The 16,304-nt window shown below is 37.0% G+C and overlaps 1 protein-coding gene across 5 annotated transcripts in view; it reads left to right on the forward strand.

The window, feature by feature from the left end:
- USP33 (ubiquitin specific peptidase 33) overlaps positions 1 to 16,304 on the forward strand; it is a 106,746-nt gene that overhangs the window by 49,390 nt on the left and 41,052 nt on the right. For 3 of the 5 annotated variants that reach the window (XR_005215334.1, XM_037826872.1, XM_037826873.1), the window contains exons 12-17: positions 11,303 to 11,418; positions 12,734 to 12,906; positions 13,004 to 13,098; positions 13,760 to 13,793; positions 15,677 to 15,722; positions 16,110 to 16,290. Coding sequence is in view for 4 of the 5 variants with exons in the window: in XM_037826872.1 (XP_037682800.1) it covers positions 11,303 to 11,418; positions 12,734 to 12,906; positions 13,004 to 13,098; positions 13,760 to 13,793; positions 15,677 to 15,722; positions 16,110 to 16,290 (645 nt within the window). In the remaining variant the exon portion in view is untranslated. The remainder of the gene's footprint in view (positions 1 to 11,302; positions 11,419 to 12,733; positions 12,907 to 13,003; positions 13,099 to 13,759; positions 13,794 to 15,676; positions 15,723 to 16,109; positions 16,291 to 16,304) is intronic. The other 2 variants (XM_037826874.1, XM_037826875.1) reach the window with 1 other exon arrangement.

Consider the following 16,304-nt stretch of genomic DNA (forward strand, 5'->3'; position numbering starts at 1 on the left):
AATAGCTGGATGCAATCTTAAGGAACAGACACCTCAGAGTCTGTTATCCAGGGATAACACATGAAAATATAAAAATGTCCAGGTTTCAGCAAAAAATTATGATGCATATGAAGAAGCAGGAGGTCCAGGCAAAGGAGAAGATTAAAGCACTAGAAACTGTCAATGAGAAGGAACAGACCCAGGACTTATCAGACAAAGACTTTCAAAATGTGATTCTCCGTATGCTCACAGAACTAAAGGAAAACAAGAACAGAGAGCTAAAGGAAATCAGGAAAAAATCATAGAGGAACACAGAGAATATTAACAGAGGGGTGGAAATTATGAAAAGGAACCAAACAAAACTGAAAACCACAGTAACAGAAATTTAAAAATTCCTTAGAGAGGGGTCCAACAGCAGATTGGAGCCAACAGAAGAAAAAATCAGAGATCTTGAAGGTAAGACCATTGAAATCATTAAGTCTGAGGAATAGAAGAGAGAATATTCAAAGAAATAATGACTGAAAAGTTCCCAAATTTAATGAAAGACTTGAATATGTACATTCAAGATGCTCAATGACAGGATAAACCCAAATAGACCCACTCTGTGGCATATTATTATCAAACTGTCAAATGCCAAAGATAAAGAGAAACTCTGAAAGCTGCAAGAAGCAACCTGTCACATATAGGGAGGCCTCAGTAAGATTTAGTACCAATTTCTCATCAGAAACCATGGAAGCAAGAAGGCAGTGAAATGACATATTTAAAGTGCTGAAGGCAGAAAATTGCCAACCAAGAATTCTATATATGGCAAAATTGTCTTTCAAAAATAAGGGAGACATTAAGACATTCCCAAATAAACAAAAGCTCAGGGAGTTCATCACCGCTAAACCAGCCCTACAAGAGATGCTGAAGAGAGTTCTGCAGTTTGAAAGGAAAGGACAATGAACAATAGATTGAAGCTGCATGAAGATAAAAAAGATTCTCTGGTGAGGGTGATGACATGGGTAAATATAAGTGCCATTATTGTATTTTTGGTTTATAATTCCACTTTTTACTTCTACAGGATTAAGAGGCAAATGTAAAAAATTATATGAAAAATCAGTGGTTTCAGACTCATACTGAATAAACATTTAATTTGTGACAAGAACTGCATAGAGGTGGGCAGATGGAGGGGTCTAGGAACATAATTTGTATATACTATTGAAGTTAAGTTGGTATAAAAGCAAATAAGATTGTTAAAGATATAAGATATTAAATTTAAGCCCCATGTTAACCACAAAGAAAATATCAGAGAATATGCAAGCTCATAGAGACAGAAATTAGAGGACAGGTTGCCAGAGGCAGGACTCGGGGAATAGGGAGCTAATGCCTAATGGATATATGGTTTCTGTTTGGGGAGATGGGAAAATTTGATTAAGGAAAGGTGAGAATACTGCAGTGTGAATGTGATTAATCCCATTGAATGGTATGCTTTGGAGTGGTTGAGATGAGAAAGTTTATGTTATATATATGGTCCCACAATTAAAGAAAGAACAACTAAAGAGAAATGAAAATTAAATGCAGTAGATGATTGTGGATGGGATCTAGCAGAGGGAGGAGAAAAAACTCAAAGGGATGTTATTGGGACATGAAAAAATTGGAATGTAGACTTTAAGCTTCAATGTTAAGTTTCTTGAACTTGATAACTGCACATAAGATGATTACATAAGTGAATACCCTTGTTCTTAGGAAGTGTGCATGACAGTATTAATTGTTCAGGGAGCATGATGTATACAACCTACACTCAAGTGTTCAGAAAGTGGATTAATAAGACAGAATGATATGGCAAATGTTGAAGTTGGTGTATCTTGGTATGTGGTGGGAGTTCTCTGTATGGGGTTTGTATTCTTTTTTGTAACTGTCCTTTAAATTTGAAAGTATTTCAAAATAAAAAAGATATCAATTGTCCCCCCCCCCCAAAAAAAAAAGACTTGGGGAAAATGTTTGCAAATCACATGTCTAACAAAGGACTTGTGTCCATAGTATGTAAAGAACTCTCAAAACTTCATGAACTCTGAAAACTTCATGGTAAAAATGAGCAAACATTTAAACAGAACCATGTAATTTTAAAGCTGTAGATGAGCTCAGAAACCATCTAGTGCCAAGAAAAAGTTTTCAAACTTGTTAAAGTCTCAGAATCCTTTCTTCAAATAAAGCCTTACTTGGAAGCAAAAACAAACAAACAAGTAAAAGGAGAAATACCCTGATTGATGTCAAGATGGGGAGACTGAAGCCCTCCTATTTCATCTTTACTTTTTCCCTACTTCCTAACCTCTTCCAGCCCTCTTCCCTTCCTTGACCTACAGAACATAAACAATCCAGTGATGAGGCCAACTCTTCATTTTACATATGGGTAAAGTGACCTGAATATTGTACTAATTCAGAAGTCTTTTCATTTTGTCATATGTACATATACATGCATCCTAACTCACATGTATACAACTTTGATGGCGGCCAGTGTTCATATATCCTTTTTTTAAAAAATGAGCCTAAGTTTTATCTGATTGGTTTTTCTGGTTTTTAAAAAGTAGTGATCTTGGAGAGGCGGGGCAAGATGGCAAACTGGTGAGCTGTATGTTTTAGTTACTCCTCCAATAAAGTAGGTAGAAAGCCGGGAACTGCGTGGACTGGACACCACAGAGCAATCTGACTTTGGGCATACTTCATACAACACTCATGAAAACGTGGAACTGCTGAGATCAGCGAAATCTGTAAGTTTTTGCGGCCAGGGGACCCGCGCCCCTCCCTGCCAGGCTCAGTCCCGGGGGAGGAGGGGCTGTCAGCTCCAGGAAGGAGAAGGGAGAACTGCAGTGGCTGCTCTTATCGGAAACTCATTCTACTGATACAGACTCCAACCATAGATAGACTGAGACCAGACACCAGAGAATCTGAGAGCAGCCAGCCCAGCAGAAAGGAGACAGGCATAGAAAAAAAACAACATGAAAAACTCCAAAATAAAAGCGGAGGATTTTTGGAGTTCTGGTGAACATAGAAAGGAGAAGGGCCCTGAGGCGCATATGCAAATCCCGAAGAAAAGCTCATCTCTCTGCCCTGTGGACCTTTCCTTAATGGCCCTGGTTGCTTTGTCTCTTAGCATTTCAATAACCCATTAGATCTCCGAGGAGGGCCCTTTTTTTTTTTTTTTTTTTTTTTTTTTTTAATCCTTTTTTCTTTTTCTAAAACAATTACTCTAAGAAGCCCAATACAGAAAGCTTCAAAGACTTACTATTTGGGCAGGTCAAGTCAAGAGCAGAACTAGGAGAGCTCTGAGACAAAACGCAATAATCCAGTGGCTGAGAAAATTCACTAAACACCACAACTTCCCAAGAAAAGGGGGGTGTCCGCCCACAGCCATCATCCTGGTGGACAGGAAACACTCCTGCCCATCGCCAGCCCCATAGCCCAGAACTGCCCCAGACAACCCAGTGTGACGGAAGTGCTTCAAATAACAGGCACACACCACAAAACTGGGTGTGGACATTAGCCTTCCCTGCAACCTCAGCTGATAGTCCCAGAGCTGGGAAGGTAGAGCAGTGTGAATTAACAAAGCCCCATTCAGCCATCATTTCAGCAGACTGGGAGCCTCCCTACACAGCCCACCAGCCCAGAACTGCCCTGGGGGGACGACACTCACCTGTGACATAGCACAGTCATCCCTCAACAGAGGACCCGGCGTGCACGGCCTGGAAGAGGGGCCCACTTGCAAGTCTCAGGAGCCATACGCCAATACCAAGGACTTGTGGGTCAGTGGCAGAGACAAACTGTGGCAGGACTGAACTGAAGGATTAGACTATTGCAGCAGCTTTGAAACTCTAGGATCACCAGGGAGATTAGAGCCACCCCCCCCTCCCTGACTGCCCAGAAACACGCCCCATATACAGGGCAGGCAACACCAACTACACACGCAAGCTTGGTACACCAATTGGACCCCACAAGACTCACTCCCCCACTCACCAAAAAGGCTAAGCAGGGGAGAACTGGCTTGTGGAGAACAGGTGGCTCGTGGACGCCACCTGCTGGTTAGTTAGAGAAAGTGTACTCCATGAAGCTGTAGATCTGATAAATTAGAGATAAGGACTTCAATTGGTCTACAAATCCTAAAAGAACCCTATCAAGTTCAGCAAATGCCACGAGGCCAAAAACAACAGAAAATTATAAAGCATATGAAAAAACCAGACGATATGGATAACCCAAGCCCAAGCACCCAAACCAAAAGACCAGAAGAGACACAGCACCTAGAGCAGCTACTCAAAGAACTAAAGATGAACAATGAGACCATAGTACGGGAGATAAAGGAAATCAAGAAGACCCTAGAAGAGCATAAAGAAGACATTGCAAGACTAAATAAAAAAATGGATGATCTTATGGAAATTAAAGAAACTGTTGACCAAATTAAAAAGATTCTGGACACTCATAGTACAAGACTAGAGGAAGTTGAACAACGAATCAGTGACCTCGAAGATGACAGAATGGATAATGAAAACATAAAGGAAATAATGGGGAAAAAAATTGAAAAAATCGAAATGTACCTCAGGGATATGATAGATAATATGAAACGTCCAAATATAAGACTCATTGGTGTCCCAGAAGGGGAAGAAAAGGGTAAAGGTCTAGGAAGAGTATTCAAAGAAATTGTTGGGGAAAACTTCCCAAATCTTCTAAACAACATAAATACACAAATCATAAATGCTCAGCGAACTCCAAATAGAATAAATCCAAATAAACCCACTCCGAGACATATACTGATCACACTATCAAACACAGAAGAGAAGGAGCAAGTTCTGAAAGCAGCAAGAGAAAAGCAATTCACCACATACAAAGGAAACAGCATAAGACTAAGTAGTGACTACTCAGCAGCCACCATGGAGGCAAGAAGGCAGTGGCACGATATATTTAAAATTCTGAGTGAGAGGAATTTCCAGCCAAGAATACTTTATCCAGCAAAGCTCTCCTTCAAATTTGAGGGAGAGCTTAAATTTTTCACAGACAAAGAAATGCTGAGAGAATTTGCTAACAAGAGACCTGCCCTACTGGAGATACTCAAGGGAGCCCTACAGACAGAGAAACAAAGAAAGGACAGAGAGACTTGGAGAAAGGTTCAGTACTAAAGAGATTCGGTATGGGTACAATAAAGGATATTAATAGACAGAGGGGAAAAATTATGACAAACATAAACCAAAGGATAAGATGGCTGATTCAAGAAATGCCTTCACGGTTATAACGTTGAATGTAAATGGATTAAACTCCCCAATTAAAAGATATAGATTCGCAGAATGGATCAAAAAAAATGAACCATCAATATGTTGCATACAAGAGACCCATCTTAGACACAGGGACACAAAGAAACTGAAAGTGAAAGGATGGAAAAAAATATTTCATGCAAGCTACAGCCAAAAGAAAGCAGGTGTAGCAATATTAATCTCAGATAAAATAGACTTCAAATGCAGGGATGTTTTGAGAGACAAAGAAGGCCACTACGTACTAATAAAAGGGGCAATTCAGCAAGAAGAAATAACAATCGTAAATGTCTATGCACCCAACCAAGGTGCCACAAAATACATGAGAGAAACACTGGCAAAACTAAAGGAAGCAATTGATGTTTCCACAATAATTGTGGGAGACTTCAACACATCACTCTCTCCTATAGATAGATCAACCAGACAGAAGACCAATAAGGAAATGGAAAACCTAAACAATCTGATAAATGAATTAGATTTAACAGACATATACAGGACATTACATCCCAAATCACCAGGATACACATACTTTTCTAGTGCTCATGGAACTTTCTCCAGAATAGATCATATGCTGGGACATAAAACAAGCCTCAATAAATTTAAAAAGATTGAAATTATTCAAAGCACATTCTCTGACCACAGTGGAATACAATTAGAAGTCAATAACCATCAGAGACTTAGAAAATTCACAAATACCTGGAGGTTAAACAACACACTCCTAAACAATCAGTGGGTTAAAGAAGAAATAGCAAGAGAAATTACTAAATATATAGAGACGAATGAAAATGAGAACACAACATACCAAAACCTATGGGATGCAGCAAAAGCAGTGCTAAGGGGGAAATTTATAGCACTAAACGCATATATTAAAAAGGAAGAAAGAGCCAAAATCAAAGAACTAATGGATCAACTGAAGAAGCTAGAAAATGAACAGCAAACCAATCCTAAACCAAGTAGAAGAAAAGAAATAACAAGGATTAAAGCAGAAATAAATGACATAGAGAACAAAAAAACAATAGGATAAATATCACCAAAAGTTGGTTCTTTGAGAAGATTAACAAGATTGACAAGCTCCTAGCTAGACTGACAAAATCAAAAAGAGAGAAGACCCATATAAACAAAATAATGAATGAAAAAGGTGACATAACTGCAGATCCTGAAGAAATTAAAAAAATTATAAGAGGATATTATGAACAACTGTATGGCAACAAACTGGATAATGTAGAGGAAATGGACAATTTCCTGGAAACATATGAACAACCTAGACTGACCAGAGAAGAAATAGAAGACCTCAACCAACCCATCACAAGCAAAGAGATCCAATCAGTCATCAAAAATCTTCCCACAAATAAATGCCCAGGGCCAGATGGCTTCACAGGGGAATTCTACCAAACTTTCCAGAAAGAACTGACACCAATCTTACTCAAACTCTTTCAAAACATTGAAGAAAATGGAACACTACCTAACTCATTTTATGAAGCTAACATCAATCTAATACCAAAACCAGGCAAAGATGTTACAAAAAAGGAAAACTACCAGCCAATCTCCCTAATGAATATAGATGCAAAAATCCTCAACAAAATACTTGCAAATCGAATCCAAAGACACATTAAAAAAATCATACACCATGACCAAGTGGGGTTTATTCCAGGCATGCAAGGATGGTTCAACATAAGAAAATCAATCAATGTATTACAACACATTAACAAGTCAAAAGGGAAAAATCAATTGATCATCTCAATAGATGCTGAAAAAGCATTTGACAAAATCCAACATCCGTTTTTGATAAAAACACTTCAAAAGGTAGGAATTGAGGGAAACTTCCTCAACATGATAAAGAGCATATATGAAAAACCCACAGCCAGCATAGTACTCAATGGTGAGAGACTGAAAGCCTTCCCTCTAAGATCAGGAACAAGACAAGGATGCCCGCTGTCACCACTGTTATTCAACATTGTGCTGGAAGTGCTAGCCAGGGCAGTCCGGCAAGACAAAGAAATAAAAGGCATCCAAATTGGAAAAGAAGTAAAACTGTCATTGTTTGCAGATGATATGATCTTATATCTAGAAAACCCTGAGAAATCGACGATACAGCTACTAGAGCTAATAAACAAATTTGGCAAAGTAGCGGGATACAAGGTTAATGCACATAAGTCAGTAATGTTTCTATATGCTAGAAATGAACAAACTGAAGAGACACTCAGGAAAAAGATACCATTTTCAATAGCAACTAAAAAATTCAAGTACCTAGGAATAAACTTAACCAAAGATGTAAAAGACCTATACAAAGAAAACTACATAACTCTACTAAAAGAAATAGAAGGGGACCTTAAAAGATGGAAAAATATTCCATGTTCATGGATAGGGAGACTAAATGTCATTAAGATGTCAGTTCTACCCAAACTCATCTACAGATTCAATGCAATCCCAATCAAAATTCCAACAACCTACTTTGCAGACTTGGAAAAGCTAGTTATTAAATTTATTTGGAAAGGGAGGATGCCTCGAATTGCTAAAGACACTCTAAAGAAGAAAAACGAAGTGGGAGGACTTACACTCCCTGACTTTGAAGCTTATTATAAAGCCACAGTTGCCAAAACAGCATGGTACTGGCACAAAGATAGACATATAGATCAATGGAATCGAATTGAGAATTCGGAGATAAACCCTCAGATCTATGGCCGACTGATCTTTGATAAGGCCCCCAAAGTCACTGAACTGAGTCATAATGGTCTTTTCAACAAATGGGGCTGGGAGAGTTGGATATCCATATCCAAAGAATGAAAGAGGACCCCTACCTCACCCCCTACACAAAAATTAACTCAAAATGGACCAAAGATCTCAATATAAAAGAAAGTACCATAAAACTCCTAGAAGATAATGTAGGAAAACATCTTCAAGACCTTGTATTAGGTGGCCACTTCCTAGACTTTACACCCAAAGCACAAGGAACAAAAGAGAAAATAGATAAATGGGAACTCCTCAAGCTTAGAAGTTTCTGCACCTCAAAGGAATTTCTCAAAAAGGTAAAGAGGTAGCCAACTCAATGGGAAAAAATTTTGGAAACCATGTATCTGACAAAAGACTGATATCTTGCATATATAAAGAAATCCTACAACTCAATGACAATAGTACAGTCGGCCCAATTATAAAATGGGCAAAAGATATGAAAAGACAGTTCTCTGAAGAGGAAATACAAATGGCCAAGAAACACATGAAAAAATGTTCAGCTTCACTAGCTATTAGAGAGATGCAAATTAAGACCACAATGAGATACCATCTAACACCGGTTAGAATGGCTGCCATTAAACAAACAGGAAACTACAAATGCTGGAGGGGATGTGGAGAAATTGGAACTCTTATTCATTGTTGGTGGGACTGTATAATGGTTCAGCCACTCTGAAAGTCAGTCTGGCAGTTCCTTAGAAAACTAGATATAGAGTTACCATTTGATCCAGCGATTGCACTTCTCGGTATATACCCGGAAGATCGGAAAGCAGTGACACGAACAGATATCTGCACGCCAATGTTCATAGCAGCATTATTCACAATTGCCAAAAGATGGAAACAACCCAAATGGCCTTCAACAGATGAGTGGATAAATAAAACATGGTATATACACACGATGGAATACTACGCAGCAGTAAGAAGGAATGATCTCGTGAAACATATGACAACATGGATGAACCTTGAAGACATAATGCTAAGCGAAATAAGCCAGGCACAAAAAGAGAAATATTATATCCTACCACTAATGTGAACTTTGAAAAATGTAAAACAAATGGCTTATAATGTAGAATGTAGGGGAACTAGCAATAGAGAGCAATTAAGGAAGGGGGAACAATAATCCAAGAAGAACAGATAAGCTATTTAACGTTCTGGGGATGCCCAGGAATGACTATGGTCTGTGAATTTCTGATGGATATAGTAGGAGCAAGTTCACAGAAATGTTGCTATATTAGGTAACTTTCTTGGGGTAAAGTAGGAACATGTTGGAAGTTAAGCAGTTATCTTAGGTTAGTTGTCTTTTTCTTACTCCCTTGTTATGGTCGCTTTGAAATGTTCTTTTATTGTATGTTTGTTTTCTTTTTAACATTTGTTTCATACAGTTGATTTAAAAAAGAAGGGAAAGTTAAAAAAAAAAAAAAGATGTAGTGCCCCCTTGGGGAGCCTGTGGAGAATGCAGGGGTATTCGCCTACCCCACCTCCATGGTTGCTAACATGACCACAGACATAGGGGACTGGTGGTTTGATGGGTTCGGCCCTCTACCACAGGTTTTACCATTGGGAGGACAGTTGCTGCAAGGGAGAGGCTAGGCCTCCCTATGGTTGTGCCTGAGAGCCTCCTCCCGGGTGCCTCTTTGTTGCTCAGATGTGGCCCTGTCTCTCTAGCTAGGCCAACTTGAAAGGTGGGATCACTGCCCTCCCCCCTACGTGGGATCAGACACCCAGGGGAGTGAATCTCCCTGGCAACGTGGAGTGTGACTCCCGGGGAGGAGAGTAGACCTGGCATCGTGGGACGGAGAACATCTTCTTGACCAGGGGGGGGGATGTGAAAGGTAATGGGGTGGGCTTCGATGGCGGAGAGAATCCAAGGGGAGCCGAGAGGTCACTCTGGTGGGCACTCTTACGCACACTTTAGACAACCCTTTTCAGGTTCTAAAGAATTGGGGTAGCTGGTGGTGGATACCTGAAACTATCAAACTACAACCCAGAACTCATGAATCTCGAAGACAGTTGTATAGAAATGTAGCTTATGAGGGGTGACAAGGGGATTGGGAAAACCATAAGGACCACACTCCACTTTGTCTAGTTTATGGATGGATGAGTAGAAAAATAGGGGAAGGAAACAAACAGACAAAGGTACCCAGTGTTCTTTTTTACTTCAATTGCTCTTTTTCACTCTAATTATTATTCTTGTTATTCTTGTGTGTGTGCTAATGAAGGTGTCAGGGATTGATTTGGGTGATGAATGTACAACTATGTAATGGTACTGTGAACAATCGAAAGTACGATTTGTTTTGTATGACTGCGTGGTATACGAATATATCTCAATAAAATGAAGATTTAAAAAAAAAAAAAAAAAAAGACATAATGCTGAGCAAAATAAGCCAGGCACAAAAAGAGAGATATTGTATGTTACCACTAATGTGAATTCTGTGAAAAATGTACAATGTTTTATACTGTAGAATGTAGGGGACCTAGAGATACCAATTAGTGGAGGGGGAATGATAATCTAATAAGAACAGATAAACTGTGGAGGGTAATCTCAATGTTATGGGAATGCTCAGGAATGATTATGGTTTGTAAACTTTCTTGGATATAGTAAGATCATGTTGGAAGCAATTGAGTTATTTTAGGTTTTTTTTTTTCTCTTATTCCTTTGTTTTCTTAGGGGTTGTTAATTTTCTTGGGGTATGGAAGGAACATGTTGGAAGCAATGTAGTTATTTTAGATTATTTGTTTTTCTTACGCCTCTGTTTGGACATGGTTTATTAATTTTCTTGGGGTATGGTAGGAACATATTGGAAGCAAAGTAGTTATTTTAGGTTATTTGTTTTCCTTAATCCATTGCTTTGTTTGAAATGTTGTGGGGTTTTTTTGGTTGTTGTTTGCCTGTTTGTTTTTAATTTTTTGATAAACAAAGTTAAAAAATTGAAAAAAAATCAGTAGAAAAATGGGAGTAAAAACTAAATGACAAATAGGGTGGGATGGGGGGATGGTTTGGGTATTCTCTTTTTCACTTTTATTTTTTATTCTTATTCTGATTCTTTCTGATGTAAGGAAAATGTTCAGAAATAGATTGTGGTGATGAACGCATAACTATATTATCATACTGTGAACAGTTGATTGTATACCATGGATGACTGTATGGTTTGTGAATATATTTCAATAAAACTGAATTAAAAAAAAAAAAAAAAGTAGTGATCTTGAATAATATTTCAAAAATTTCCTCTTGGCATAGTAATTTTACTGTTAAAAAAAATGTTGAAGGACAACATTGTTTTTTTTTTTTAATGTTTACTATACTTGTCTTTAAATCCTAGCTCAATCTGCATCATCTCCAAAGAAAAGAAAACAGCACAAGAAATACAGAAGTGTTATTTCAGACATATTTGATGGAACGATCATTAGTTCAGTGCAGTGTCTGACTTGTGACAGGGTGCGTATGAGGGAATTACAATAATGGAACATTTCTGTCCAATGTGCTTTATTAAAAACCTGGCAAAATGGAGTGAAAAGAAGTTTAGTTTAATAAGTTATAATTCCTTTTCTTTACTACTGATGATTATACATGTGTTTCTTGTGTTTATGTTGATATAAATTGGTTTTAGGAAAAGAACTTGTTTTTTGAAAGTAGTAGCAACATCCTTTTTGAAAGATGGGTCTTAACCCATCATTGGACAGGCCTGCAATAGTAGGAAAAATTAACTCAGTTGTTTATTTAGGTCACACATAAAGGTGAGAAGTTGCTCAGCAGCAAGAATTGTTAAGACATGCATATTCTCCCAAGGCTGATAAAATTAGTATGCTGGGAAATTATTGTTCACAGGCACAAGACTCTGAGTGTGTATCCTACTTTTGGTTACACTTCTGGCTTGTAAATATTTTCCCATTTAGGGCTGGGGCTTATATGATAACGGTAATGACAAGTTCATAGACACTGACAATGGCATAAATCAAAACCATCTTGAGGTTTTAATATCACCTCTAATTTATAATGTTAATATGCATATAGTGCGTATACCCTTTTTAGCTCTTTTCCTGTAAACCCCTGAAAGTTTCTTTGAGCTTTTCTTAAGAATAGTTTTACTTTAGTACAAATTAGTCACACAGCCATATTATCTAAATCCAGATGTTTGAAGACAGGCCTTTTGAAATTAAGTGATATATTGATATCTGTATATAAAATAGCATCTCTCTAAAACAACAAAACAAGACTGAGTTTTCAGTTATCCTGTTAGAATTTTAAGTCAAATCTAATGACTTTCAATAGGGTCATTTTAGTATAGGATATTTTGTTACCAAATGTTTAAATAGACTTGTCCAGAAATGTTTTCAGCTAATTACAGATTTGATGCTAGGTTCTCTCTCTCTCCACCCCCCTCCTCCTCCTTTTTAAAAACACCATGAAAGTCCCATTTCCAAAAGCAGATGAAGTAGTGCTAAAGAATTTGAACCTTGTGCACAGTGGCTGGATTTTGGGCACCTCTCTCTGCTGCAGTATCCTCAACTGTAATGAGGATGCTAGTAGCTACCTCATAGGGTTCATGTGAAGATTAAATAGTAGTGTATCAACCTTTAGAGCAGCACCTGGGACAGAGTGTGTATTGCTGTTAGTATTATGAAAGCAATATGATTTTTTTTTCATTTTTGTTTATATAACTTGCTTTGATCTTTGCAGTCTAAAGTCTATTCTTTTAAATATTTTTGCTGAATTATTTTCATTCCATTTTTGAAACACATAACAATTTTAGGTATCCGTAACTCTCGAGACCTTTCAAGATCTGTCCTTGCCAATTCCTGGCAAGGAAGATCTTGCTAAACTACATTCATCGAGTCATCCAACTTCTATAGTCAAAGCAGGATCATGTGGCGAAGCATATGCTCCACAAGGGTGGATAGCTTTTTTCATGGAATATGTGAAAAGGTATGTATTTTTTTCTTTGTGTTCATTGTTTGTTAAAACTGCTGTTTCTGCTCTACTGGCAGAACACTTCCTTTGTTTTCTATCAATGATATTTCAGGTTTGTTGTCTCATGTGTCCCTAGCTGGTTTTGGGGTCCAGTAGTAACCTTGCAAGATTGTCTTGCTGCCTTCTTCGCCAGAGATGAACTAAAAGGTAAGAAATAGGAAACAGTTCTCATCTATGGCTAGCTTGTTGTGGGTGAATCTAAAGTACTAGTGGGACTAAACAGAAAATATCTTCATAAAAGCTAAATTTTAAGGAAGCTTAAATTCGTAAGTACTTGATATAGTGGTGCAGTGCCAGTATCTACCATAGCACTATGAATATAAGTAAGTCATAAATCATGTAATTAAGGAATTTATACAAATTCCTATAATGCACAATGATATATGTGAAGTATATTAAAGTAGCTCTGGGGATTCAAAGAAGGGAAAGTTCAACACTTTTAATGGACTCATTTATATCTACATTAGATTAGTCTGCAAACCCCTCCATATCATTCAAGGTCCTTTGCTCTATTTGTGTGCCCAACATCTTACATAGAGCGTGGCATATGGCAGGTAGTCAGTAAATTTTGTTGAATCAATAAATTATTTGAGGTGGGCCTTGAAGACTGAGAGGTGTGGAGAGATGGGGGAAAGAATGGTTTAGGCAAGGTGAACATTGTAAAACTGTCTCAATGACAGACTGAAACATTTGAGCCTTGTTTTACTGCACTGAGGATAGCATATGGTAAACCCAAAGAATTTCAGGACTGAAAGAATATAATTTGCTTTTAATTTCAGAAGAATGACTAGGTCTGTTCTGTTTGCAGGTGACAATATGTACAGTTGTGAAAAATGCAAAAAGTAAGTGTCATCAACAATGCTTTTGATTACATGCTTTATATTTTAAATGATATTTTTCTTGGTTATTTGAACAGGCATATGGAGTTAGTTTTCCACTATAGTTTGGAAAAATATAGGCCAGAAAGCTTTCTCTTCATAAAAACAAAAAGATTAATTGTTTTGTAAAACAAAGTTGAGTTAAACTTTCAGAATTTTAATAGGTTCATCTAAGACATCGAAGCATATATTTTGAAGTGTGAAATAAGTGTGACTTCGCATAAAACATTTTCCAAATATTATGAAGGATGTACTAGTTTTTATGATATACATTTTCATTGTATAGGTTATGTTTTGTTGTCTTAAATAAGGCAATGATCATTTTAATGGGGTAGTGAAAGTGACTATATAAAGGGATATAGTTTCAAATCTGCCAAAGTTGAGAAAGGCTTTTTATCCCAACTTTGATGTTACCTGCCCTATGGTGTCCGACTAGAAAGACAAAGTCAGATTTTGATCTTTACTATCTACTATGAGCTTCCTTTTTCTATCTTGTGATCAATTCAGGTTGTTAAGGCTAATTTATTGATAAATCAGAAAAGAAAAGCGATTAGAGACCTTAAGGGGTAACTTTTTCTTTTTTGAGTTGCAGTTGTGCTTATTATTTAGATAGATGTTGTAATTTGTTAATATTTTTTAAATTGAGTTTTATTGAGATATATTTACATTATACAGTCATCATGGTATACAGTCAGCTGTTCACAGTACCATCATATAGTTGTGCATTCATCACCCCAGTCTATTTTTTTGAACATTTTCCTTATACCAGAAAAAAGTAAAAATAAGAATAAAAAATAAGAGTAAAAAAGAACACCCAAACCTACCCCGTCCCACCCTATTTTTCATTTAGTTTTTGTCCCCATTTTTCTACTCATCCATCCATACACTAGATAAAGGGAGTGTGATCCAGAAGGTTTTTACAATCACACTGTCAAGGGATAACTATTTTTGAGGTGGACTGAACTGGAAAAATTTCTCTGTGATTGAAAAATAATGGCCTGCTAATGATACCTGGAGCCTTCATAATAACATAAACTCCTGGATGTTGGCAGTGACCCTTGGGAAACATCGATCTGCAGCTCTTGGTCTTTATGAGAAAAAGAACTGGTATAATGTTTGACTGATAAAGATGAAAAGCAGCCTCGTACTTCCTAGAAAAAAATATGCCTCTATTGAGTATTCTTTGAATTAAAAAGTATTTATTACCAGTTTGTTCTTGAAGCCCTAGCTGGACAGCTGAAGAGGGGAGTTGTCCTGTGAGGGAGATTCCTTTGTTGAAAAAGCAAAGCCAATTATGAAGAATAAGTGAAGATGGAAAAGAAACTTGCATCTACCCCCCAAATCAAAAGTAGCAAGTTGTCAAGTATAAATTAATATTGATTATTAATAGTAACAATTCTCTAAGTTACTTGTTTTCACATTAAAGAATAAGGGTTTTTAATATATTAACTGAACTAACCTATTTTATACAATTGAGATTTTGCTTTACCCAGTTTTACGTGATACCTGGATGTTATAAAAGCTTAGCCAGGCTATAGACAGTAGCACATTTGTTAAAAAAAAATTAATTTGCATAAAAAAATTATACAGCTCCCTAAATTTTCATTATTTATCTTGGCTTAAATTATTTATTGCAATGAGAGATTCCAGTGTTGTGATTGTTAGGTATTTAGCATGTGTTTAAAAATGTATAACATATAATTGACTGATGAACTTTTCTAGTCCGAAGCCTTTGTCTCTGTGTTTTCTAAAAGATGTTCCTGTATATTTAAATATACTAAAGTTTTTGTAGATTAATGTGGGAAACGGATTTACTTAAATTGGTTTTCCATTTTTCCCTCCCTTAGGTTGAGGAATGGAGTAAAGTTCTGTAAAGTACAAAAGTTTCCTGAGGTATAGTCTTTATTATAACTCTATTTATGTTGTGGGAACACAAAGCATTAATGTAACACAATGTAGTAAACTCAAGCATGGTTGAAGAATGATGTAGTTCTAATGCCCAGTTAGTCTGTATTCCTTATTAGGGTTATCCATTTTAGGTTATCGTAATAGCAGGATAACCTTGACACTTAATTCAAAATGAATATTTAATTGACTCCTTTATCTAGCCTACAAAACTAAATGGAATTTTACCTTTATAATTTAATTTTGACTGAATATCCCAATTTCTTGTTTGCAGAATAAAAATCTTTTGAGGTGTTTACTAAGTTGCACTATTTGGAATGCTTTTGGCATTCATTTATAGCAACAAATTAGGGTTTGGTTTTTGTTCTCTTTTAGATTTTGTGCATCCACCTTAAAAGATTCAGACACGAACTGATGTTTTCCACCAAAATCAGTACCCATGTTTCATTTCCGCTAGAAGGCCTGGATCTTCAGCCGTTTCTTGCCAAGGATAGTCCCACTCAAATTGTGACCTATGATCTTCTGTCAGTCATTTGCCATCATGGAACTGCAAGTAGTAAGTATATGGGT

This window comes from Choloepus didactylus, chromosome 2 (genome assembly GCF_015220235.1).
Source record: "Choloepus didactylus isolate mChoDid1 chromosome 2, mChoDid1.pri, whole genome shotgun sequence".
NCBI classification, from domain to species: Eukaryota; Metazoa; Chordata; class Mammalia; order Pilosa; family Megalonychidae; genus Choloepus; species Choloepus didactylus.